The sequence below is a fragment of the Telmatherina bonti genome (genome assembly GCF_933228915.1).
Source record: "Telmatherina bonti genome assembly, chromosome: 10".
NCBI classification, from domain to species: Eukaryota; Metazoa; Chordata; class Actinopteri; order Atheriniformes; family Telmatherinidae; genus Telmatherina; species Telmatherina bonti.
This window is the reverse complement of record NC_136628.1, coordinates 1,431,886-1,459,598: the sequence shown is the minus strand read 5'-3', so window position 1 is coordinate 1,459,598 and position 27,713 is coordinate 1,431,886. Positions and strand designations below refer to the sequence as shown.

General features: G+C 52.0%; 1 protein-coding gene across 1 annotated transcript; it reads left to right on the top strand.

Moving 5' to 3' along the window:
- The first annotated feature begins 10,060 nt into the window (after nucleotides 1–10,060).
- smfn (small fragment nuclease) lies at nucleotides 10,061–22,432 on the top strand. The gene is made up of 7 exons (XM_079247871.1): nucleotides 10,061–10,305; nucleotides 13,269–13,352; nucleotides 16,999–17,076; nucleotides 19,403–19,514; nucleotides 20,143–20,251; nucleotides 21,611–21,664; nucleotides 22,156–22,432. Exons 1-7 carry the CDS (start codon nucleotides 10,066–10,068, stop codon nucleotides 22,277–22,279), a joined length of 801 nt encoding a protein of 266 aa, XP_079103997.1. The 5' UTR covers nucleotides 10,061–10,065; the 3' UTR covers nucleotides 22,280–22,432.
- Nucleotides 22,433–27,713: the final 5,281 nt, after the last annotated feature.

Below are 27,713 nucleotides of genomic sequence, written 5' to 3'. Positions count from 1 at the left end.
AAGTTTGTTACAAAGAACTGGGCTAAGTTCTCCAACTTTCCAACAAATACAGCTAAACTAAGTGTTGAAGTTCTCCTTGAAGAGCTGAGTCTTCAACTGGGTCTTAAAAGTAGACAGGGACTCTGCAGAGCGGACAGAGTTTGGGAGATCATTCCACCATCGTGGAACAACAGAGGAAAAGAGTCTGGCTGGTGATTTAGTCCCACGTTGTGGTGGTAACATGAGGCGTCTTTCGCTGGTGGAACGTAGCTGTGGAGAGGGAGTGTAGGTCTGGATTAGGGAGTGAAGGTAGACGGGAGACGTTTGACTTATTGTTTTGTAAGCCAGAAGCAAAGCTTTGAATTTGATGCGTGCTGCAACCGGTAGCCAGTGAAGAGCGATTAGCAGCGGAGTGGCATGAACCCGTTTAGGTTGGTAGAAAACCAGACGCGCTGCTGGTTCTGGATCATCTGCAGAGGTTTAACCAGCATGCAGGCAGACCTGCCAGTAGGGAACTGCGGTAATCGATGTGTGAGATGACCAGAGCCTGTACCAGAAGCTGAGTCATGTGTTCTGTCAGGTACGGTCTGATTCTCTTAAGTTGTAGAGAGCATATCGACAGGTACGGGCAACCGAGGCAACATGGACCTTAAAGGTCAACTGGTCATCCACCATGACATCCAGATTCCAGGCAGCAGACGTAGGAACAAGTGTGATAGAGTGGAGCTTCACACTTAATTGCGGATGTAAGGAAGGATTGGCTGGACAGACAATGAGCTCTGTCTTGGACAGATTGAGCTGAAGGTGGTGATCCTTCATCGATGCCGAGATATCAGCAAGACAAGCTGATATTCTCATTGAGATGGTTGTGTAATCCCGAGGAAAGGAGAGGAAAAGCTGAGTGTCATCAGCGTAACAGTGATAGGAGAAACCGTGAGAGCTTATGACTGCACCAAGTGAGGAGGTGTATAGTGAGAAGAAAAGAGGGCCGAGCACCGACCCTTGAGGCACCCCTGTTTTCAACTCATGTGATCTGGACACTTCTCCTCACCAGGATACCCTGAAGGATCTTCCTGAGAAGTAGGACGAAAACCAGGAGAGGACAGATCCAAAGATCTATTATGTCTCCTCTCCACTCGAGAATCTGATGGTTCACTGTGTCAAAAGCAGTAGGCGGGTCCAGCAGGACCAGGACTGAGGATTGACCAGTGGACGGACTGAGGATTGACCAGTGGATCTGGTCCAGCAGGACCAGGATTGAGGATTGACCAGTGGATCTGGTCCAGCAGGACCAGGACTGAGGATTGACCAGTGGATCTGGTCCAGCAGGACCAGGATTGAGGATTGACCAGTGGATCTGGTCCAGCAGGACCAGGATTGAGGATTGACCAGTGGATCTGGTCCAGCAGGACCAGGACTGAGGATTGACCAGTGGATCTGGTCCAGCAGGACCAGGATTGAGGATTGACCAGTGGATCTGGTCCAGCAGGACCAGGATTGAGGATTGACCAGTGGATCTGGTCCAGCAGGACCAGGACTGAGGATTGACCAGTGGATCTGGTCCAGCAGGACCAGGATTGAGGATTGACCAGTGGATCTGGTCCAGCAGGACCAGGACTGAGGATTGACCAGTGGATCTGGTCCAGCAGGACCAGGATTGAGGATTGACCAGTGGATCTGGTCCAGCCGGAGGGAATCGTAACAGACAGGAGAGCAGTTCCAGTGGAATGGCCTTGCCTAAAGCCAGACTGATATGGATCAAAAAGGTTTTCATCATGGAGGAATCGTGAGATTTGGCTGAAGACTGAACGCTCTAGTAGTTTAGATAAGAAAGGCACCGGTGAGACCGGCCGGTAGTTTTCAACCTGGACTGGGTCGAGTGTGGGTTTCTTCAGCAGCAGGGTGACCCGAGCTTGCATGTTGAGCTTCCTCAACATGCACCCCCCTATACACCTACATACACATGCACCTTGACACTCCTCTATATACTCACCCCCTACCCCTATACACACACACACACACACCACCCCATTCCCCCCTACACACGGACCACTACCCCCCCATACACATGCACCTTGACACTCCTTTATATACACACCCCTACCTCCCATGTATTTAACACCAGATTCCCCACACACAAGCCCTTACCCCCTCCCACACACACACACACACACCACCCACTCCCTCATACACACCCCCCACACAATCATGTACTATCACACTCCCCCAAACCTCCACCCCCACACATACATGCCCTAACACACTCCCCCTTACACACAACCCTACCCCCCACAAACTCATGCTTCACTACACTCCCCATAAACCCCCCACATATAAACCACCCCGCACCCCCCCTACAGCCCACACACTCATGTACTTTCACACTCCCCTAAACTCCCACCCCAACACTCCCACACATACATGCCCCAACACACTGCCCCATACACACACAGGCACCCCCCATCCTCAACTATCTTGGGCCCGGGCCCTTTCGCCGGGCACCAGGGCACGGACCCACCCCCACTGCAGCGGCAAGTCCAGGTCAGCCCATAGATTTCTAAACTGCTGGATACACAGATTCTGTTTGCTTTTCCAGTTCACAAGGATAGTTTTCTTTGCAATGCACAGGCTGCTGAGGATTGCTTTTGCTAAATTAAACCCTGTTATTTTCACCTAAGTGACTCAATAGGCCCAGTTTGGGGTTTGCAGGGATATTACATTTAAACCAGTCTGACAGATCTTTACATACCTGGAGCCAGAATCTCTGGACAGGTGGACAAGACCATAAGGCATGATAGTAGCTGTCAATCATGTTGTCAGTACAGTGTGGACAGATATGTGAGTGTAACAGACCCATCTTGAACATCCTGTGTCCTGTATAATGAGTTCTGTGTAGAATTTTGAATTGTATTAATTGCATGCTTGAATTCTTAGTCATTCTGAATGTGTTTGAGCAGATTTGTGACCATTCATTTTGATTGAAGTTGCTGGATAAGTCTGCTTCCCATTTAGAAGTTGGGAGAGAGATGGAATCTTCTAGCTTCAATAGTAATCTGTATATTTTGGATAGTAGCTTCAGGGCCTTAAGATTTAGGAATTCTGCAACCCTTATAGGTAACTGTAAGTTTAGTTGATCAGTGGTGTATTTCTTACTTATGATAGATTTAAGTTGGTGGTATTCTAAGAATTTGGTGCTGCTGAATTCATACCGTGAAGAAATTGCATCAAATGGCAGAAAGTTTCCATTTTCTACTATATGTTCTAACTGCTTTACTCCTTTATTCTTCCACCGAGGGAAGTTTATCATCTTTCTGTTTTGCAGGATGTCAGGATTGTTCCAGATGGGTGTGAGCTTACATGGAATAAGCGCAGACTTGGTTACTTTCAGGAATTCCCACCAAGCCGTTAAACTGGAGCTGATGTTAATGCTTTGGAAACACTTATATGACTTGACAGTTGAGCTGATGAATGGTAAATCAGAGATGACTAAATCCTCACACAATGCTTGCTCAACATCCAGCCATGGCTCATCCAAAGAACTTGGATTAAGCCACTTGGAGATGCATTGCAGCCTGTTACATAAGAAATATTGATTAAAATTTGGCAGGTCCAACCCACCTCTGTCTTTGGTCTGTTGTAAAGTTTTTAGACTAATGGCTTGTTTTTCCAGAGAAATCTGGATATGTGGGAGTCTAGTGATTTAAACCAAGTGGAGGATGGTCTGATGGGAACCATTGAGAAAAGGTAATTAACTTTTGGTAGAACCATCATTTTAAAAGTGGAAACCCTCCCCATAAGTGATATGGGTAAGCGGTTCCACCTTGAGAGGTCATCCTCTACTGTTTTTATTAGCTGATCATGATTTAACTTTATTAATTCGGTTAGTCTGGGAGAGATTATTATACCTAAATAACTAATGTTTCCTGACTGTATAGTGGTGTTAGATATGTTTTTAAAGTCACAGTTAATGGGCATTGCTGTAGTCTTTAACCAGTTAATAGAATAGTCTGATATTGAAGAGAATGTATTAATTAGTGTGATTGTTTGAGAAAGTGTTGTTTGTGAGTTGTGAAGGAAAAGTAAAATGTCATCTGCGTAAAGACTAATTTTATGTTCAATATTTTTAGCTTGAATTCCTTTGATTTCTGGGTTTTGTCTTATGGCAGCTGCCAGGGGTTCGATAAAAATGGCAAAGAGTGATGGAGAAAGTGGGCAGCCCTGTCTGGTGCCTCTCTGGAAGCAGAAGTTTGGAGAAGTTTTCTCATTGGTCTTCACTTCAAATAACTGTGGACTTCAGATTGTGTAGAGTTGAATAATCTATTATGTTAATTAATCTGCGCATGTTAGTGTAGGAATGTCTACCTTTTATAAAGCCTGTTTGATCAGGGTGAATAATGGAAGGGGTTATTTTCTCTATCCTTCTGGCTAGAGCTTTGCTGATTATTTTGAGATCTACGTTTATTAATGAAATTGGACGATAACTGGATGGGAGTGTAGGGTCCTTTCCTGGTTTTAATAGGACTGAAATATTCGCCAAGTTCATATTGGAGGGTATTTTTTGCTTTTCCTTTATTTCTAATACCATGCTGTAAAAGGTTGGAGTCCAGAATTCTTTGTAGAATTCAGCTGGATAACCATCTGGACCCGGTGCTTTATTATTTGGCATACGGTGGAGAGCTTCATGGAGCTCATGAACTGAAATAGGTGAATCTAGAGCCATTTTATTTTCCTGATTTATTTTAGAAAGATTTATGCTGCTAAAAAATTGGTTAATATTCTCATCTGTTGGATTTATTTGTGATGAATATAATGCTTTGTAAAATTCTTTGAAAGTATTGTTTATCATGTCAGGATCAAGGCTCCCAACATTTAACGGAGACCAGGACCTGTTTTCTAAACAGGAAAAGATTATTTGTGCCGTAGTGTTTGTGTCAAGTTGCTGAGAGGCAGAGACAACTCTCCTGACGCATGTCTGCATGTCTGCATGTCTACATGTCTGCATGTCTACGTGTCTGCATGTCTGCATGTCTATATGTCTACATGTCTGCATGTCCGCATGTCTACATGTCTGCAGGACCGCATGTCTACATGTCTGCATGTCTGCATGTCTATATGTCTACATGTCTACATGTCTGCATGTCTACATGTCTGCATGTCTGCATGTCTGCATGTCTATATGTCTACATGTCTACATGTCTGCATGTCTGCATGTCTATATGTCTACATGTCTACATGTCTACATGTCTACATGTCTGCATGTCTATATGTCTACATGTCTACATGTCCGCATGTCTACATGTCTACATGTCTGCATGTCCATATGACTGCATGTCTGCATGTCTATATGTCTACATGTCCGCATGTCTACATGTCTACATGTCTGCATGTCCATATGTCTACATGTCTGCATGTCTATATGTCTACATGTCTACATGTCTGCATGTCTGCATGTCTATATGTCTACATGTCTACATGTCTGCATGTCTACATGTCTGCATGTCTATATGTCTACATGTCTACATGTCTGCATGTCTGCATGTCTATATGTCTATATGTCTATATGTCTACATGTCTGCATGTCTACATGTCTGCATGTCTGCATGTCTACATGTCTGCATGTCTACATGTCTACATGTCTGCATGTCAATATGTCTACATGTCTGCATGCCCGCATGTCTACATGTCTGCAGGACCGCATGTCTACATGTCTGAATGTCTACATGTCTGAATGTCTACATGTCTGCATGTCTGCATGTCTACATGTCTGCATGTCTACATGTCTACATGTCTGCATGTCTACATGTCTACATGTCTGCATGTCTATATGTCTACATGTCTGCATGTCCGCATGTCTACATGTCTGCAGGACCGCATGTCTACATGTCTGCAAGTCTGCATGTCTACATGTCTACATGTCTGCATGTCTACATGTTCGCATGTCTGCATGTCTGCATGTCTGCATGTCTATATGTCTACATGTCTACATGTCTGCATGTCTACATGTCTGCATGTCTGCATGTCTACATGTTCGCATGTCTGCATGTCTGCATGTCTATATGTCTACATGTCTACATGTCTGCATGTCTACATGTCCGCATGTATGCATGACCGCATGTCTGCATGTCGGCACGACCGCATGTCTACATGTCCGCATGTCTACATGTCTACATGTCTACATGTCTGCATGTCTGCCTGTCTATATGTCCACATGTCTGCATGTCTGCATGACGGCATGTCTACATGTCTACATGTCTGCATGTCTACATGTCTGCATGTCTGCATGTCTACATGTTCGCATGTCTGCATGTCTGCATGTCTGCATGTCTATATGTCTACATGTCTACATGTCTGCATGTCTGCATGTCTACATGTTCGCATGTCTGCATGTCTGCATGTCTATATGTCTACATGTCTACATGTCTGCATGTCTACATGTCCGCATGTATGCATGACCGCATGTCTGCATGTCGGCACGACCGCATGTCTACATGTCCGCATGTCTACATGTCTACATGTCTGCATGTCTGCATGTCTATATGTCTACAGGTCTGCATGTCTATATGTCTACATGTCTACATGTCTATATGTCTACATGTCTACATGTCTGCATGTCTACATGTCTGCATGACCGCATGTCTGCATGTCTATATGTCTTCATGTCTACATGTCCGCATGTCTACATGTCTACATATCTGTATGTCTGCATGTCTATATGTCTACATGTCTGCATGTCTATATGTCTACATGTCTACATGTCTGCATGTCTGCATGTCTATATGTCTACATGTCTACATGTCCGCATGTCTACATGTCTACATGTCTGCATGTCTATATGTCTACATGTCAGCACGACCGCATGTCTACATGTCCGAATGTCTACATGTCAGCATGTCTACATGTCTGCATGTCTGCATGTCTATATGTCTGTGTGTCTACATGTCTGCATGTCTGCACGACTGCATGTCCACATGTCTGCATGTCTGCATGACCGCATGTCTACATGTCCGCATGTCCGCATGTCTACTTGTCTACATGTCTACATGTCTGCATGTCTGCATGTATATATGTCTACATGTCTATATGTCTACATGTCTGCATGTCTACATGTCTATATGTCTACATGTCTATATGTCTACATGTCTATATGTCTATATGTCAATATGTCTGCATGTCTACATGTCCGCATGTCTGCATGTCTACATGTCTGCATGTCTGCATGTCTATATGTCTAAATGTCTACATGTCTACATGTCTGCATGTCTACATGTCTACATGTCTGCATGTCTATATGTTTACATGTTGACATGTGTGCATGTCTGCATGTCTATATGTCTACATGTCTATATGTCTACATGTCTGCATGTCTACATGTCTATATGTCTACATGTCTATATGTCTATATGTCTACATGTCTACATGTCTGCATGTCTGCATGTCTGCATGTCTGCATGTCTACATGTCTACATGTCTGCATGTCCGCATGTCTATATGTCTACATGTCTACATGCCTGCATGTCTACATGTCTATATGTCTACATGTCTGCATGTCTACATGTCTGCATGTCTGCATGTCCGCATGTCTATATGTCTACATGTCTGCATGTCTACATGTCTGCATGTCTGCATGTCTACATGTCTGCATGTCTGCACGACTGCATGTCTATATGTCTACATGTTTACATGTCTGCATGTCTACATGTCTGCATGTCTGCACGACTGCATGTCTACATGTCTGCATGTCTGCACGACTGCATGTCTACATGTCCGCATGTCTGCATGTCTGCATGACCACATGTCTACATGTCCTCATGTCTACATGTCTACATGTCCGCATGTCTACTTGTCTACATGTCTACATGTCTGCATGTCTGCATGTCTACATGTCTACATGTCTGCATGTCTATTTGTCTACATGTCTACATGTCTTCATGTCTGCATGTCTATATGTCTACATGTCTACATGTCTGCATGTCTGCATGTCTGCATGTCTACATGTCTGCATGTCTGCAGGACTGCATGTCTATATTTCTACATGTTTACATGTCTGCATGTCTACATGTCTGCATGTCTGCACGACTGCATGTCTACATGTCTGCATGTCTGCACGACTGCATGTCTACATGTCTGCATGTCTGCATGTCCGCATGTCTACTTGTCTACATGTCTGCATGTTTATATATCTACATGTATATATGTCTACATGTCTGCATGTCTACATGTCTACATGTCTATATGTCTATATGTCTACGTGTCTACATGTCTACATGTCTATATGTCTATGTGTCTACGTGTCTACATGTCTACATGTCTACATGTCTATATGTCTACGTGTCTACATGTCTACATGTCTATATGTCTACATGTCTATATGTCTACATGTCTACATGTCTACATGTCTATATGTCTATATGTCTACGTGTCTACATGTCTACATGTCTATATGTCTACATGTCTACGTGTCTACATGTGTACATGTCTACATGTCTACATGTCTATATGTCTACGTGTCTACATGTCTACATGTCTACATGTCTATATGTCTACATGTCTATATGTCTATATGTCTACGTGTCTTTATGTCTACATGTCTATATGTCTATGTGTCTACATGTCTACATGTCTATATGTCTACATGTCTATATGTCTATATGTCTACGTGTCTACATGTCTGCATGTCTACATGTCTATATGTCTACATGTCTATATGTCTATATGTCTACGTGTCTACATGTCTACATGACTACATGTCTATGTGTCTACGTGTCTACTTGTGTACATGTCTATATGTCTATATGTCTACGTGTCTACATGTCTACATGTCTATATGTCTACAATTCTATATGTCTATATGTCTATATGTCTACGTGTCTACATGTCTACATGTCTATATGTCTATATGTCTATATGTCTACGTGTCTACATGTCTGCATGTCTACATGTCTATATGTCTACATGTCTATATGTCTATATGTCTACGTGTCTACATGTCTACATGTCTACTTGTCTATGTGTCTACGTGTCTACTTGTGTACATGTCTATATGTCTACGTGTCTACATGTCTACATGTCTATATGTCTACAATTCTATATGTCTATATGTCTATATGTCTACGTGTCTACATGTCTACATGTCTATATGTCTATATGTCTACGTGTCTACATGTCTACATGTCTATATGTCTATATGTCTACGTGTCTACATGTCTACATGTCTGCATGTCTACATGTCTATATGTCTACATGTCCATATGTCTATATGTCTACGTGTCTACATGTCTACATGTCTATGTGTCTACATGTCTATATGTCTATATGTCTACGTGTCTACATGTCTACATGTCTACATGTCTGTCTGTCTATATGTCTATATGTCTACATGTCTGCATGTCTGCATGTCTGCATGACTGCATGTCTACATGTCTGCATGTCTGCATGACTGCATGTCTACATTTCTGCATGTCTACATGTCGGCCTGTCTATATGTCTATATGTCTACATGTCTGCATTTCTGCATGATCTCATGTCTACATGTCTGCATGTCTGCATGACGGCATTTCTACGTGTCTGCATGTCCGCATGTCTACATGTCCGCATGTCTGCATGTCTGCATGTCTACATGTCTACATGTCTGCATGTCTACATGTCTGCATGTCTGCATGACGGCATTTCTACGTGTCTGCATGTCCGCATGTCTACATGTCCGCATGTCTGCATGTCTGCATGTCTACATGTCTACATGTCCGCATGTCTGCATGTCTGCATGTCTACATGTCTGCATGTCTACATGTCTACTTGTCTGCATGTCTGCATGTCTACATGTCTGCATGTCTGCATGTCTATATGTCTACATGTCTACATGTCTGCATGTCTGCATGTTTATATGTCTACATGTCTACATGTCTGCATGTCTGCATGTCTATATGTCTACATGTCTACATGTCTACATGTCTGCATGTCTGCATGTCTATATGTCTACGTGTCTACATGTCTACATGTCGTGCACCAGGTGGCGGAATTACGCCTCCGTCGGTTTTACGACCCGCTCTCATTCGCAGAGAAGAAGAACAGACCGGAAGTGCGCTCGGCATGATCGGCTGTTTGTGCAGATTTAGTCTGGTTGTCTCTGGAGTCCGGGTCTGGTCCGGGATAAAGCTGCTGGGGGTTCGATTCGCTGCGGTACGATTCACTTCACCCTGCTGGGAGGTTCGGCAGCGAATCGGTTCTGGTTTCCATCTTCAGTTTTCCACATCGAGACACCAGAGGACCAGAAGAAGCAGCATGATGTCCTCAGACATGTCCCACAGGATGGTGTGGGTGGACCTGGAGGTAGGACACCTGGAGTCCAGGTGGACCTGTATGTAGGACGCCTGGAGTCCAGGTGGACCTGGAGGTAGGACACCTGGAGTCCAGGTGGACCTGTATGTAGGACGCCTGGAGTCCAGGTGGACCTGGAGGTAGGACACCTGGAGTCCAGGTGGACCTGGATGTAGGACGCCTGGAGTCCAGGTGGACCTGGAGGTAGGACACCTGGAGTCCAGGTGGACCTGGATGTAGGACGCCTGGAGTCCAGGTGGACCTGGATGTAGGACACCTGGAGTCCAGGTGGACCTGTATGTAGGACGCCTGGAGTCCAGGTGGACCTGGATGTAGGACGCCTGGAGTCCAGGTGGACCTGGAGGTAGGACACCTGGAGTCCAGGTGGACCTGGATGTAGGACGCCTGGAGTCCAGGTGGACCTGGATGTAGGACACCTGGAGTCCAGGTGGACCTGTATGTAGGACGCCTGGAGTCCAGGTGGACCTGGATGTAGGACGCCTGGAGTCCAGGTGGACCTGGATGTAGGACGCCTGGATGTAGGACGCCTGGAGTCCAGGTGGACCTGGATGTAGGACGCCTGGAGTCCAGGTGGACCTGGATGTAGGACGCCTGGAGTCCAGGTGGACCTGGATGTAGGACGCCTGGAGTCCAGGTGGACCTGGATGTAGGACGCCTGGATGTAGGACGCCTGGAGTCCAGGTGGACCTGGATGTAGGATGCCTGGAGTCCAGGTGGACCTGGATGTAGGACGCCTGGAGTCCAGGTGGACCTGGATGTAGGATGCCTGGAGTCCAGGTGGACCTGGATGTAGGACGCCTGGAGTCCAGGTGGACCTGGATGTAGGACGCCTGGAGTCCAGGTGGACCTGGATGTAGGACGCCTGGATGTAGGACGCCTGGAGTCCAGGTGGACCTGGATGTAGGACGCCTGGAGTCCAGGTGGACCTGGAGGTAGGACGCCTGGAGTCCAGGTGGACCTGGAGGCGGGACGCCTGGAGTCCAGGTGGACCTGGAGGTAGGACGCCTGGAGTCCAGGTGGACCTGGAGGTAGGACGCCTGGAGTCCAGGTGGACCTGGATGTAGGACGCCTGGAGTCCAGGTGGACCTGGATGTAGGACGCCTGGAGTCCAGGTGGACCTGGAGGTAGGACACCTGGAGTCCAGGTGGACCTGTATGTAGGACGCCTGGAGTCCAGGTGGACCTGGAGGTAGGACGCCTGGAGTCCAGGTGGACCTGGATGTAGGACGCCTGGAGTCCAGGTGGACCTGGAGGAAGGACACCTGGAGTCCAGGTGGACCTGTATGTAGGACGCCTGGAGTCCAGGTGGACCTGTATGTAGGACGCCTGGAGTCCAGGTGGACCTGGAGGTAGGACACCTGGAGTCCAGGTGGACCTGTATGTAGGACGCCTGGAGTCCAGGTGGACCTGGATGTAGGACGCCTGGAGTCCAGGTGGACCTGGAGGTAGGACGCCTGGAGTCCAGGTGGACCTGGATGTAGGACGCCTGGAGTCCAGGTGGACCTGGATGTAGGACGCCTGGAGTCCAGGTGGACCTGGATGTAGGACGCCTGGAGTCCAGGTGGACCTGGATGTAGGACGCCTGGATGTAGGACGCCTGGAGTCCAGGTGGACCTGGATGTAGGACGCCTGGAGTCCAGGTGGACCTGGATGTAGGACGCCTGGAGTCCAGGTGGACCTGGATGTAGGACGCCTGGATGTAGGACGCCTGGAGTCCAGGTGGACCTGGATGTAGGACGCCTGGAGTCCAGGTGGACCTGGAGGTAGGACGCCTGGAGTCCAGGTGGACCTGGATGTAGGACGCCTGGAGTCCAGGTGGACCTGGATGTAGGACGCCTGGAGTCCAGGTGGACCTGGATGTAGGACGCCTGGAGTCCAGGTGGACCTGGATGTAGGACGCCTGGAGTCCAGGTGGACCTGGATGTAGGACGCCTGGAGTCCAGGTGGACCTGGAGGTAGGACGCCTGGAGTCCAGGTGGACCTGGATGTAGGACGCCTGGAGTCCAGGTGGACCTGGAGGTAGGACGCCTGGAGTCCAGGTGGACCTGGAGGTAGGACGCCTGGATGTAGGACGCCTGGAGTCCAGGTGGACCTGGATGTAGGACGCCTGGAGTCCAGGTGGACCTGGATGTAGGACGCCTGGAGTCCAGGTGGACCTGGAGGTAGGACGCCTGGAGTCCAGGTGGACCTGGATGTAGGACGCCTGGAGTCCAGGTGGACCTGGATGTAGGACGCCTGGAGTCCAGGTGGACCTGGATGTAGGACGCCTGGAGTCCAGGTGGACCTGGATGTAGGACGCCTGGAGTCCAGGTGGACCTGGATGTAGGACGCCTGGAGTCCAGGTGGACCTGGAGGTAGGACGCCTGGAGTCCAGGTGGACCTGGATGTAGGACGCCTGGAGTCCAGGTGGACCTGGAGGTAGGACGCCTGGAGTCCAGGTGGACCTGGAGGTAGGACGCCTGGAGTCCAGGTGGACCTGGATGTAGGACGCCTGGAGTCCAGGTGGACCTGGATGTAGGACGCCTGGAGTCCAGGTGGACCTGGATGTAGGACGCCTGGATGTAGGACGCCTGGAGTCCAGGTGGACCTGGATGTAGGACGCCTGGAGTCCAGGTGGACCTGGATGTAGGACGCCTGGAGTCCAGGTGGACCTGGATGTAGGACGCCTGGAGTCCAGGTGGACCTGGATGTAGGACGCCTGGAGTCCAGGTGGACCTGGATGTAGGACGCCTGGAGTCCAGGTGGACCTGGATGTAGGACGCCTGGAGTCCAGGTGGACCTGGAGGCGGGACACCTGGAGTCCAGGTGATGGTGCGGCGCGAATTGTTAGCATCAGCACGCCAAGCAGGTTTCTGTGTGTGGAAGGTCTCCATGTTGGGTTAGGGTTAGAACTTCTGAGTAACTTCTGAGGAACCTGCAGGAAGATGGACACATGTTAAACATCTGATGTTCCAGATGACCGGCCTGGATATTGATAAGGACCAGATTATTGAGATGGCGTGTATCATCACAGACTCTCATCTGAACGTGTTGGCTGAAGTAAGAATGTCCTCTGCCATGTCTCCTGTCCTCTGAGACGTCTCCTGTCCTCTGAAATGTCTCCTGTCCTCTGAAATGTCTCCTGTCCTCTGCCACATCTCCTGTCCTCTGAGACGTCTCCTGTCCTCTGCCACATCTCCTGTCCTCTGCCACGTCTCCTGTCCTCTGCCACGTCTCCTGTCCTCTGAAATGTCTCCTGTCCTCTGCCACGTCTCCTGTCCTCTGCCACGTCTCCTGTCCTCTGAAATGTCTCCTGTCCTCTGCCACGTCTCCTGTCCTCTGCCACGTCTCCTGTCCTCTGAAATGTCTCCTGTCCTCTGCCACGTCTCCTGTCCTCTGAAATGTCTCCTGTCCTCTGCCATGTCTCCTGTCCTCTGCCATGTCTCCTGTCCTCTGAAATGTCTCCTGTCCTCTGCCATGTCTCCTGTCCTCTGAAATGTCTCCTGTCCTCTGCCACATCTCCTGTCCTCTGCCACGTCTCCTGTCCTCTGCCACGTCTCCTGTCCTCTGCCATGTCTCCTGTCCTCTGAAATGTCTCCTGTCCTCTGCCATGTCTCCTGTCCTCTGAAATGTCTCCTGTCCTCTGCCACATCTCCTGTCCTCTGCCATGTCTCCTGTCCTCTGAAATGTCTCCTGTCCTCTGCCATATCTCCTGTCCTCTGAAATGTCTCCTGTCCTCTGCCACATCTCCTGTCCTCTGCCACGTCTCCTGTCCTCTGCCACGTCTCCTGTCCTCTGCCACGTCTCCTGTCCTCTGCCATGTCTCCTGTCCTCTGCCACGTCTCCTGTCCTCTGACACGTCTCCTGTCCTCTGCCACGTCTCCTGTCCTCTGCCACGTCTCCTGTCCTCTGAAATGTCTCCTGTCCTCTGAAATGTCTCCTGTCCTCTGCCATGTCTCCTGTCCTCTGCCACATCTCCTGTCCTCTGCCACGTCTCCTGTCCTCTGCCACGTCTCCTGTCCTCTGCCACGTCTCCTGTCCTCTGCCACGTGTCCTGTCCTCTGCCATGTCTCCTGTCCTCTGCCATGTCTCCTGTCCTCTGCCATGTCTCCTGTCCTCTGAAATGTCTCCTGTCCTCTGCCACGTCTCCTGTCCTCTGCCACGTCTCCTGTCCTCTGCCACATCTCCTGTCCTCTGCCATGTCTCCTGTCCTCTGAAATGTCTCCTGTCCTCTGCCATGTCTCCTGTCCTCTGAAATGTCTCCTGTCCTCTGCCACGTCTCCTGTCCTCTGCCACGTCTCCTGTCCTCTGCCATGTCTCCTGTCCTCTGAAATGTCTCCTGTCCTCTGCCACGTCTCCTGTCCTCTGAAATGTCTCCTGTCCTCTGAAATGTCTCCTGTCCTCTGCCACATCTCCTGCCCTCTGCCACGTCTCCTGTCCTCTGAAATGTCTCCTGTCCTCTGCCATGTCTCCTGTCCTCTGAAATGTCTCCTGTCCTCTGCCACATCTCCTGTCCTCTGCCACGTCTCCTGTCCTCTGCCACGTCTCCTGTCCTCTGCCACGTCTCCTGTCCTCTGAAATGTCTCCTGTCCTCTGCCACGTCTCCTGTCCTCTGAAATGTCTCCTGTCCTCTGAAATGTCTCCTGTCCTCTGCCACATCTCCTGCCCTCTGCCACGTCTCCTGTCCTCTGAAATGTCTCCTGTCCTCTGAAATGTCTCCTGTCCTCTGCCACATCTCCTGTCCTCTGCCACGTCACCTGTCCTCTGCCACGTCTCCTGTCCTCTGCCACGTCTCCTGTCCTCTGCCACGTCTCCTGTCCTCTGAAATGTCTCCTGTCCTCTGCCACGTCTCCTGTCCTCTGCCACGTCTCCTGTCCTCTGAAATGTCTCCTGTCCTCTGAAATGTCTCCTGTCCTCTGCCACGTCTCCTGTCCTCTGCCACGTCTCCTGTCCTCTGCCACGTCTCCTGTCCTCTGAAATGTCTCCTGTCCTCTGCCATGTCTCCTGTCCTCTGCCATGTCTCCTGTCCTCTGAAATGTCTCCTGTCCTCTGCCACGTCTCCTGTCCTCTGCCACGTCTCCTGTCCTCTGCCATGTCTCCTGTCCTCTGAAATGTCTCCTGTCCTCTGCCATGTCTCCTGTCCTCTGAAATGTCTCCTGTCCTCTGAAATGTCTCCTGTCCTCTGCCACGTCTCCTGTCCTCTGCCATGTCTCCTGTCCTCTGAAATGTCTCCTGTCCTCTGAAATGTCTCCTGTCCTCTGCCACGTCTCCTGTCCTCTGAAATGTCTCCTGTCCTCTGAAATGTCTCCTGTCCTCTGCCACGTCTCCTGTCCTCTGCCACGTCTCCTGTCCTCTGCCACGTCTCCTGTCCTCTGAAATGTCTCCTGTCCTCTGAAATGTCTCCTGTCCTCTGAAATGTCTCCTGTCCTCTGCCACGTGTAAATGGTAAATGGACTTGTACTTCTATAGCGCTTTTCTAGTCATACAGACCACTCAAAGCGCTTTACACTACTTGTCACATTCACCCATTCGCACACACTTATACCCCGATAGGCACATCGGGGGGGCAGTTTGGGGTTCAGTGTCTTGCCCTAGGACACTTCGGCATTTCAGGGGAAGCCTGGAATCGATCCTTCAACTTACCTGTTGAAGGACAACTGCTCTTCCTCCTGAGCTACAGCCGCCCCAAGGACGTGTCCTGTCCTCTGCCACGTGTCCTGTCCTCTGAGACGTCTCCTGTCCTCTGCCACGTGTCCTGTCCTCTGAGACGTCTCCTGTCCTCTGCCACGTGTCCTGTCCTCTATCATGTCTCCTGTCCTCTATCATGTCTCTTGTCCTCTGAGACGTCTTCTGTCCTCTGCCACGTGTCCTGTCCTCTGAAATGTCTCCTATCCTCTGCCATGTTTCCTGTCCTCTGAAATGTCTCTTGTCCTCTGCCACGTGTCCTGTCCTCTGCCACGTCTCCTGTCCTCTGCCACGTCTCCTGTCCTCTATCATGTCTCCTGTCCTCTGAAATGTCTCCTGTCCTCTGAAATGTCTCCTGTCCTCTGTCATGTCTCATGTCTCCTGTCCTCTGCCACGTCTCCTGTCCTCTGCCCCGTCTCCTGTCCTCTGAAATGTCTCCTGTCCTCTGCCATGTCTCCTGTCCTCTGAAATGTCTCCTGTCCTCTGTCATGTCTCCTGTCCTCTGAGATGTCTCCTGTCCTCTGCCACGTCTCCTGTCCTCTATCATGTCTCCTGTCCTCTGAGACGTCTTCTGTCCTCTGCCACGTGTCCTGTCCTCTGAAATGTCTCCTATCCTCTGCCATGTTTCCTGTCCTCTGAAATGTCTCTTGTCCTCTGCCACGTCTCCTGTCCTCTGCCACGTCTCCTGTCCTCTATCATGTCTCCTGTCCTCTATCACGTCTCCTGTCCTCTATCATGTCTCCTGTCCTCTATCACGTCTCCTGTCCTCTGCCACGTCTCCTGTCCTCTATCACGTCTCCTGTCCTCTATCACGTCTCCTGTCCTCTATCATGTCTCCTGTCCTCTATCACGTCTCCTGTCCTCTATCATGTCTCCTGTCCTCTATCATGTCTCCTGTCCTCTATCACGTCTCCTGTCCTCTATCACGTCTCCTGTCCTCTGAAATGTCTCCTGTCCTCTGAAATGTCTCCTGTCCTCTGTCATGTCTCCTGTCCTCTGAGACGTCTCCTGTCCTCTGCAGGGACCACACCTGATCATCAATCAGCCGGACGAGCTCCTAGATGGGATGTCAGACTGGTGTCAGGAGCATCATGGGAAGGTGAGCAGTTTGGTTCCAAACTGGGGGGGGGGTCAGATTTAAAGACGCTTTTCGTAACTTCCTGACCGCGGCGTCCCGGACGTCTCCGATGACACAGTGACGTCTATGAGGTGTATGTCTCGATCAGCTGCTGAGAAACCGGAACGTTTAGATCCAGGACGTTCGTCATGAGGAACTGGAAGTTCTGAACGTCGCTGATTCAGAGGACTAAAGAGCGAGGAGTCACGGTGAGATGGAGACAGCCAGCATGTCGGATGGGTTCGCCGTGGAGACGGCGTGCCGACCGGGACATGGCAGGAGTTCTGCTGAGGGACGACCAGGTGTTGATGCTGATGAGATTTATGAAACGCATTCAACACTGGTTTCCTTTATGATGCATGATATCTAACCGTAACCGCGGTCGGGAAGCCGTCCGCCAACATGTTGACCGCGTTACCGCTGCTCCTGGCGTTGCTCTGTTTTCTGCCAAGCCCCTCGAAAACAGACCAAATGACCCGTAGTCCAGTGCAGGAGATGGAAGGGACCGTCCGTCTGCGTCCAGCGTAAACGGGCTTAACCCTGGCACGGTGTTCCGACCCGGTTCAGGCCTGGCGGGCCGGCCGCAAAACCGGAATAATCACATGGATGTCAAAGTCCAGAGGAACAGCAGGAAGGAGCTGTTTAACCTGAGAAACCACCAGTGCTCCGCTTCCCGACCGACGCCCGCTTCCCGACCGACGCCCGCTTCCCGACCGACGCCCGCTTCCCGACCGACGCCCGCATCCCGACCGACGTCCGCATCCCGACCGACGCCCGCTTCCCGACCGACGCCCGCATCCCGACCGACGCCCGCATCCCGACCGACGTCCGCATCCCGACCGACGTCCGCTTCCCGACCGACGTCCGCATCCCGACCGTCCGCTTCCCGACCGACGCCCGCTTCCCGACCGACGCCCGCATCCCGACCGACGCCCGCATCCCGACCGACGTCCGCATCCCGACCGACGTCCGCATCCCGACCGACGTCCGCATCCCGACCGACGTCCGCATCCCGACCGTCCGCATTCCGACCGACGTCCGCATCCCGACCGACGTCCGCTTCCCGACCGACGTCCGCATCCCGACCGTCCGCATTCCGACCGACGTCCGCTTCCCGACCGACGTCCGCATCCCGACCGACGTCCGCTTCCCGACCGACGTCCGCATCCCGACCGTCCGCTTCCCGACCGACGTCCGCTTCCCGACCGACGTCCGCATCCCGACCGACGTCCGCTTCCCGACCGACGCCCGCTTCCCGACCGACGTCCGCATCCCGACCGACGTCCGCTTCCCGACCGACGCCCGCATCCCGACCGACGCCCGCATCTCGACCGACGTCCGCTTCCCGACCGACGTCCGCATCCCGACCGACGTCCGCATCCCGACCGACGTCCGCTTCCCGACCGACGCCCGCTTCCCGACCGACGTCCGCATCCCGACCGACGTCCGCATCCCGACCGACGTCCGCATCCCGACCGACGTCCGCATCCCGACCGACGCCCGCTTCCCGACCGACGTCCGCATCCCGACCGACGCCCGCTTCCCGACCGACGTCCGCATCCCGACCGACGTCCGCATCCCGACCGTCCGCATTCCGACCGACGTCCGCATTCCGACCGACGTCCGCATTCCGACCGACGTCCGCTTCCCGACCGACGTCCGCTTCCCGACCGACGTCCGCATTCCGACCGACGTCCGCTTCCCGACCGACGCCCGCATCCCGACCGACGCCCGCATCCCGACCGACGCCCGCATCCCGACCGACGCCCGCATCTCGACCGACGCCCGCTTCCCGACCGACGCCCGCTTCCCGACCGACGCCCGCTTCCCGACCGACGCCCGCATCCCGACCGTCCGCTTCCCGACCGACGTCCGCTTCCCGACCGACGTCCGCATCCCGACCGACGTCCGCATCCCGACCGACGTCCGCTTCCCGACCGACGTCCGCATCCCGACCGACGCCCGCTTCCCGACCGACGCCCGCTTCCCGACCGACGTCCGCTTCCCGACCGACGTCCGCATCCCGACCGTCCGCTTCCCGACCGATGCCCGCTTCCCGACCGACGTCGGGTGGTCCTGGGTGGTGTTGGGTGGTGCTGGGTGGTGTTGGGTGGTCCTGGGTGGTGCTGGGTGGTGTTGGGTGGTCCTGGGTGGTGTTGGGTGGTGCTGGGTGGTGTTGGGTGGTGTTGGGTGGTCCTGGGTGGTGCTGGGTGGTGTTGGGTGGTCCTGGGTGGTGCTGGCTGCATGGTGCTGGATGGATGATGTTTATGGTTCGGGTGGTGCTGGCTGACCTGCTCTGTGTCTCCAGTCAGGACTGACCCAGGCCGTACGCGACAGTAAAATCACGCTGGAAGGAGCAGAGTACGAGTTTCTGTCCTTCGTCCGGCAGCACACTCCTCCTGGACAGTGTCCCCTCGCTGGTGAGTTGGTTCTCAGTCCTCCCTGTCCCCACGCTCTCTGTCCCCATCTGTCCCCGCGCTCTCTGTCCCCATCTGTCCCCGCTCTCTGTCCCCATCTGTCCCCACGCTCTCTGTCCCCATCTGTCCCCACGCTCTCTGTCCCCATCTGTCCCCGCGCTCTCTGTCCCCATCTGTCCCCGCGCTCTCTGTCCCCATCTGTCCCCACGCTCTCTGTCCCCATCTGTCCCCGCTCTCTGTCCCCATCTGTCCCCACGCTGTCTGTCCCCATCTGTCCCCGCTCTCTGTCCCCATCTGTCCCCGCTGTCTGTCCCCATCTGTCCCCACGCTGTCTGTCCCCATCTGTCCCCGCTCTCTGTCCCCATCTGTCCCCACGCTCTCTGTCCCCATCTGTCCCCGCTCTCTGTCCCCATCTGTCCCCACGCTCTCTGTCCCCATCTGTCCCCACGCTCTCTGTCCCCATCTGTCCCCGCTCTCTGTCCCCATCTGTCCCCACGCTGTCTGTCCCCATCTGTCCCCGCTCTCTGTCCCCATCTGTCCCCACGCTGTCTGTCGTCGATCCGGGCAGGACTGGAACCGCAGTCTGGTTTCTGCCGTCGGCTAAAGCCTGTTTCTGTGTTCTGTCCTGCAGGAAACTCCGTGCATGTAGATAAGAGGTTCCTGGACAAGTACATGCCTCAGTTCATGCACCACCTTCACTACAGGATCATCGACGTCAGCACCATCAAGGAGCTCAGCAGGTGGGTGGTGACAGCATTCCCAGCATGGACTGGAAGTCTGTCCAGGCGGAGACGTGGAGCACCAGCTGGCGTCGGACTTCCACCGCGCCGCCGATGCATCTGACGTTGTCCCAAGTCCCAAGAAGACTCATTTTTAACGTTTTCTGGAATCATTTCCTGAAATGTATGTCCACATGAAACCGGAGAACATGCACGCTGTGCACGCTGTGGAGCGTGCTCAGATGAGCCCTGAAGTAAACGGCTAGAAGATTCCGGAGGATCCGGCAAACAAGGAAACCCTCTTTTGGACAGAGGTCAGACTTCTCCAGGTAACCATGACTACGACCTACGAATCTGGAAGTCCTGCCGTGCGTCCGTCATCACGTGACAGAAAAGTCCACGTTGCTGCGGAGATAAAAACCGTGGCGCGCGGCGTCACCACCTGATTGGATCGGACCCGCTGACCGGTTCCTGATGGATCGGACCCGCTGAACGGATCCTGATGGATCGGACCCGCTGACCGGTTCCTGATTGGATCGGACCCGCTGACCGGTTCCTGATTGGATCGGACCCGCTGACCGGTTCCTGATTGGATCGGACCCGCTGACCGGTTCCTGATGGATCGGACCCGCTGACCGGTTCCTGATTGGATCGGACCCGCTGACCGGATCCTGATTGGATCGGACCCGCTGACCGGTTCCTGATGGATCGGACCCGCTGACCGGTTCCTGATTGGATCGGACCCGCTGACCGGTTCCTGATTGGATCGGACCCGCTGACTGGATCCTGATTGGATCGGACCCGCTGACCGGTTCCTGATGGATCGGACCCGTGGAAATGTTTCTCTAGTTTCCTTCTTTGTCGGGGAAACAAGACTAAAATGATCCGATGAGTCCTTCGTGTCCTGAACTGGACCCAACGCTTGGCGTTTTAGTCGCCATGTTGGTTCCGGGACATCGCGCTCCTCTCAACGCTTGGCGTTTTAGTCGCCATGTTGGTTCCGGGACATCGCTCTCCTCTCAACGCTTGGCGTTTTAGTCGCCATGTTGGTTCCGGGACATCGCGCTCCTCTCAACGCTTGGCGTTTTAGTCGCCATGTTGGTTCCGGGACATCGCGCTCCTCTCAACGCTTGGCGTTTTAGTCGCCATGTTGGTTCCGGGACATCGCGCTCCTCTCAACGCTTGGCGTTTTAGTCGCCATGTTGGTTCCGGGACATCGCGCTCCTCTCAACGCTTTCCGGAGCCGCCATTCACCCCGTCCCCTCGTACTGAGTCCGCTGATTGGTGAAATCGGCAGTTTCAGGCGGTGCTCAGCGTGTCTGGCGAGTCTGACGGAACGCCAGCTGAGTGATGGTTGACATGGGTCTGTTGACGTTTCAGGCGGTGGTACCCAGAAGAACACAGACGGGTTCCTCAGAAGATGGCCAGCCACAGGTAAATCCCCAGACACACGAAACCACAACAAGGTTCATCATCTGCAGCCGGCCACGGTCCTGACCAGTTCTGCTACTGGCCAACGAGGGCTCGGGAACTGGTTCCCATCGGACTTTTACTGTAGGTCGTTTCACGTTTATCTGCTGATCAAACTGTTCAAACGGCTGGTTATTCAATAACATAATTATTACCAATAACTTCAGCTTGATTCATACGTTCTGCTTTCTGGTTTGTCCGTTTGTTGCTCACATTTCTGTTGCCATGGTTACCAACTGGCCGGCGCAGTGATTTAGAATTATTCGGCGATTTGACGGAACTTTTTTAAACTGGTGTCCATTATCACTTAATAACAGACACCCCGTAACCAATCAGAATCGAGCATTCACCCAGACCATAGAATAAGATGACAAAGTCTTGTTTTCTATCGGGGGTCGTCTTATTGACATGTTTACCATTCTGAAACTCCTGCCTTTGCTCTTTGACACCTGCAGAGCCTTGGATGACATCCGGGAGAGTATTAAAGAGCTGCGGTTCTACAGAGAGCACATCTTCAAAGCGTTGGTGGATGAGAAGAAGCGGAAGATTGTCGAAAACGGAGGCGGGAATAAGATTTAACATCCATCCTGCTGACCAGTCTCACTGTGGGAGTCATATTGGTTTTACTTTCAGTTCAGATTCAGCTCCATGTGAGAGACGCGTCGACGCAGCTGCTGGTTTGCAGATATTTATTTACTTCACTCTGAGATGTTTTTGTTGTTTTTTTTGTTCTTTGTTTTAAAATGAAACCAAATAAAATGATCTTTGAGGAAACGTGTCTGCAGTCGGACGCTGTGTGCACAGTTGTCATCTGAACGTGGTGTTTCTGGCGAGGACCCTACGACCCTGTTCTGTTTGCAACCAGCAGCCATCTGGGAGTCCCAGGTCATGTGGAGGGTTAGGTTATGATGTTCCTTCATCCCTGGAAGAAAACAGCCAAGAAAGTAGAAGATTTTCACTGGGAGTTAGTTAGTTACATGACCTGGAAGAAACAGATAAACCTCCTTCCAACCAAGTCCAGGTTGTGTGAAGTGTGTTTATCTGTAATGCAGTAGAAACATGAAACCATTGTTGTGAATGCACACACACACACCGCTCCGCACACACACACACACACCGCTCCGCACACACACCGCTCCACACACACACACACACCGCTCCGCACACACACACACACACCGCTCCGCACACACACACACACACCGCTCCGCACACACACACACACACCGCTCCGCACACACACCGCTCCACACACACACACACACACCGCTCCACACACACACCGCTCCACACACACACACACACCGCTCCGCACACACACCGCTCCACACACACACCGCTCCGCACACACACACACACCGCTCCACACACACACCGCTCCGCACACACACACACACCGCTCCACACACACACCGCTCCACACACACACACACACCGCTCCGCACACACACACACACACACACCGCTCCGCACACACACACACACCGCTCCACACACACACCGCTCCGCACACACACACACACCGCTCCACACACACACACACACCGCTCCGCACACACACACACACCGCTCCACACACACACACACACACACACCGCTCCGCACACACACACACACCGCTCCACACACACATTGCTCCACACACACACACACACACCGCTCCACACACACATTGCTCCACACACACATCGCTCCACACACACATTGCTCCACACACACATTGCTCCACACACACACATCGCTCCACACACACACACCGCTCCACACACACACACACACCGCTCCACACACACACACACACACCGCTCCACACACACACACACCGCTCCACACACACACACCGCTCCACACACACACACACACACACACACCGCTCCACACACACACACCGCTCCACACACACACACACACCGCTCCACACACACACACACACCGCTCCACACACACACACCGCTCCACACACACACACACACCGCTCCACACACACACACACACACCGCTCCACACACACACACCGCTCCACACACACACATCGCTCCACACACACATCGCTCCACACACACACACCGCTCCACACACACACACACACACACACACACACACACACCGCTCCACACACACACACCGCTCCACACACACACACACACCGCTCCACACACACACACACACCGCTCCACACACACACCGCTCCACACACACACCGCTCCACACACACATCGCTCCACACGCACACACATCGCTCCACACGCACACACATCGCTCCACACACACACATCGCTCCACACACACACATCGCTCCACACGCACACACATCGCTCCACACGCACACACATCGCTCCACACACACACATCGCTCCACACACACACATCGCTCCACACACACACATTGCTCCACACACACATTGCTCCACACACACATTGCTCCACACACACATCGCTCCACACACACACATCGCTCCACACACACATCGCTCCACACACACATCGCTCCACACACACACATCGCTCCACACACACATCGCTCCACACACACATCGCTCCACACACACACATCGCTCCACACACACATTGCTCCACACACACATCGCTCCACACACACACATCGCTCCACACACACACATCGCTCCACACACACACATCGCTCCACACACACATCGCTCCACACACACACATCGCTCCACACACACATCGCTCCACACACACATTGCTCCACACACACACATCGCTCCACACACACATTGCTCCACACACACATTGCTCCACACACACATTGCTCCACACACACACATCGCTCCACACACACACATCGCTCCACACACACATCGCTCCACACACACACACACACACACACCGCTCCACACACACACACCGCTCCACACACACATCGCTCCACACACACCGCTCCACACACACACACACACCGCTCCACACACGCACACACATCGCTCCACACACACACACACACACACCGCTCCACACACACACACCGCTCCTCCCATCGTCCTCTTAGAGACTCTGGAACCACCAGTAGACCTGCAGTCTGACAGCAACGTTCTCCGTGTGGAACTTATGGAACGGTGAGATCTTTGTTCTGTAGAGGTCATGGAGAGTTTATATGTGAGGAGAAGAAGTTTAAACTCCATCCTGGATTTAACCGGAAGCCGATGGAGAGAGAACGATGACTGCAGCGTTGTGGATCAGATGGAGACGTTTCAGGTCGTATCTAAGATAGAACATTAATCAGGAACTGCAGTAATCCAGTCTGGAAGTTACAAAGACATGGACTAGTTTTACTGCGTCTCTCTGAGACTGGATGTCCCTCATGTTTGCAGGATTACGCAGCTGGAAGAAGCTCCCATCATCCCCAGGACTCCCTCTGTCACCACACCCCCCCCCCCATCCTACAGCATCTGCACCACCGGTTCAGTCCCCCCTCCCTTGCCCCCCTCCCTCAGGTCATCCTCCTCCCTCCACCTCACTGTTCCCTCCTGCCATCTCAGCACCACGGCAGGAGGGCATTCAGTCGCTCATACGTTCCTGGCGGATAGTCTGTGTTTCAGCTCCTGGTGTGTTTATTTCGGGATTGAAAATGGGTTGATGGAGATAATCCCACCGTGATAACTCTTTAACTGTTTGTGCCATGTCAGCCATTCATTAAACCCTTCGGTACATTCAGGAGAATGAAGCTATAACTTATCATGGCAAACCTTTGTAGATTTTAAGATATTTAGCATTTTCTAAAAATAAATTCAGGCTATTGATAGGCTGAAAGCCTTTAAAACCAAATACGGATTGGACAGTGAAAAAATGCAGCTCAGCTATTGGTCAGTTTTTGCATAATGAGCTGGAAATTGCTTCAACAGGGTTCAGAGCTCTGCACCAGTTTCCAGTGCCCGGTACATTCCCGTTAACGGCACCTGAAAGTGTTCCTTTACATCACCACTAGAGGGGGGTCTAAGAGCAGAAATGAAAGAAAGCTTTTCAGTCTGGTGCTCTTCACTTGTTCTTCACAGCATTATAGTCAAACATCTTTTTTCTAGGATGTCTCCACGGGCGCCAACAGAAGAGCTTTGTCTGTTCCACACATGGAGGTGGAGGTGTGTGACTGGAGAGAATCATCAGCTGAAAAATTCTGGGTAAACTGAGTTCTACCAGACTGGGTGAACTGGGTTTCACCAGCAGCACTGGGAGAACTGGGTTTTACCAGTCTGGGTGAACTGAGTTTGACCAGTCTGGGTGCACTTTAGTTTACCAGTCTTGGTGGACTGGGTTTTACCAGCAGCACTGGGTGAACTGGGTTTAACGAGTCTGGGTGAACTGGGTTTGACCAGTCTGGGCAAACTGGTTTTTACCAGTCTGGGTGGATGGGGTTTTACCAGTCTGGGTGAAGTGGGTTTTACCAGCAGCACTGGGTGAACTGGGTTTTACCAGTATGGGCGAACTCTGTTTAACTAGTCTGGGTGAACTGGGTTTTACCAGTCTGGGTGAACTTGGTTTTACCAGCAGCACTGGGTGAACTGGGTTTTACCGGTCTGGGTGAACTTGGTTTTACCAGCAGCACTGGGTGAACTGGGTTTTACCAGTCTGGGTGAACTGGGAATACTCTCCTGAAATTGGATTACAGCTGTAGAATATTTAATAAATTTAAATTCCACACAAAATATAAAAGTGATCACGTGGCTGCGCAGATCGCCTTGTTCTGACCCAGGTGACCTCCAGAGGTCCTCCTGTCACCAACACGCGCGCCGTTTTTCTTCTTCCTCTTCAGATCTCCGTTCCGAGGGGAGCAGCGGGCGCGAGCTGCCAGTGCACGCGGACATCACGGAAACACCGTGTGCACGAGCCGAGTGTCAGCTGGAGAAGGTGGTCGCTGTGGTTCTGGGTGAACTGCGTTTCACCAGTCTGGGCGAACTGGGTTTTACAAGCAGCACTGGGAGAACTGGGTTCTACCAGTCTAGGTGAACTGGGTGTCACCATCCTGGGTGAACTGGGTTTGACCAGTCTGGGTGAAATGGGTTTTACCAGACTGGGTGAATTGGGTTTTACCAATCTAGGCATACTGGGTTTCACTAGTTTAGATGAACTGGGTTTCACAAGCAGGACTGGATGAACTGGGTTTTACCAATCTGGGTGAACTGGGTTTCACCATACTGGGTGAACTGGGTTTCACCAGTCTGGATGAAATTGGTTTTACCTAACTGGGTGAATTGCATTTCACCAGTCTGAGTGAACTGGGTTTTACCAGTCTGGGTGAAATGGGTTTCACCAGCAGCACTGGGTGAACTGGGTTTTACCAGCAGCACTGGGAGAACTGGGTTTTACCAGCAGCACTGGGAGAACTGGGTTTTACCAGTCTGGGTGAACTTTAGTTTACCAGTCTTGGTGGACTGGTTTTACCAGCTGCACTGGGTGAACTGGGTTTAACGAGTCTGGGTGAACTGGGTTTTACCAGTCTTGGCAAACTGGGAATTACCAGCCTGGGTGGTTTGGGTTTTACCAGTCTGGGTGAAATGGGTTTTACCAGCAGCACTGGGTGAACTGGGTTTTACCAGTCTGGGTAAACTGGGTTTTACCAGTCTGGGTGAACTGGGTTTTACCAGCAGCACTGGGCGAACTAGGTTCTACCAGCAGCACTGGGCAAACTGGGTTCAACCAGTCTGGGTGAACTGCGTTTCACCAGTCTGGCTGAACTGGGTTTTAACAGTCTGGGCGAACTGGGTTTTTCCAGCAGCACTGGGCGAACTGGGTTCTACCAGTCTAGGTTAAATGGGTGTTACCATTCTGGGTGAATTGGGTTTTACCAGTCTGGGCGAACTGGGTTTCACTAGTATGGATGAACTGGGTTCTACCAACCTGGGTGAACTGGGTTTTACCAGTCTGGGTGAACTGGGTTTTACCAAACTGGGTGAAGTGGGTTTTACCAGTCTGGGTGAACTGGGTTTTACCAGTCTGGGTGAACTGGGTTTTACCAGTCTGGGTGAACTGGGTTTTACCAAACTGGGTGAAGTGGGTT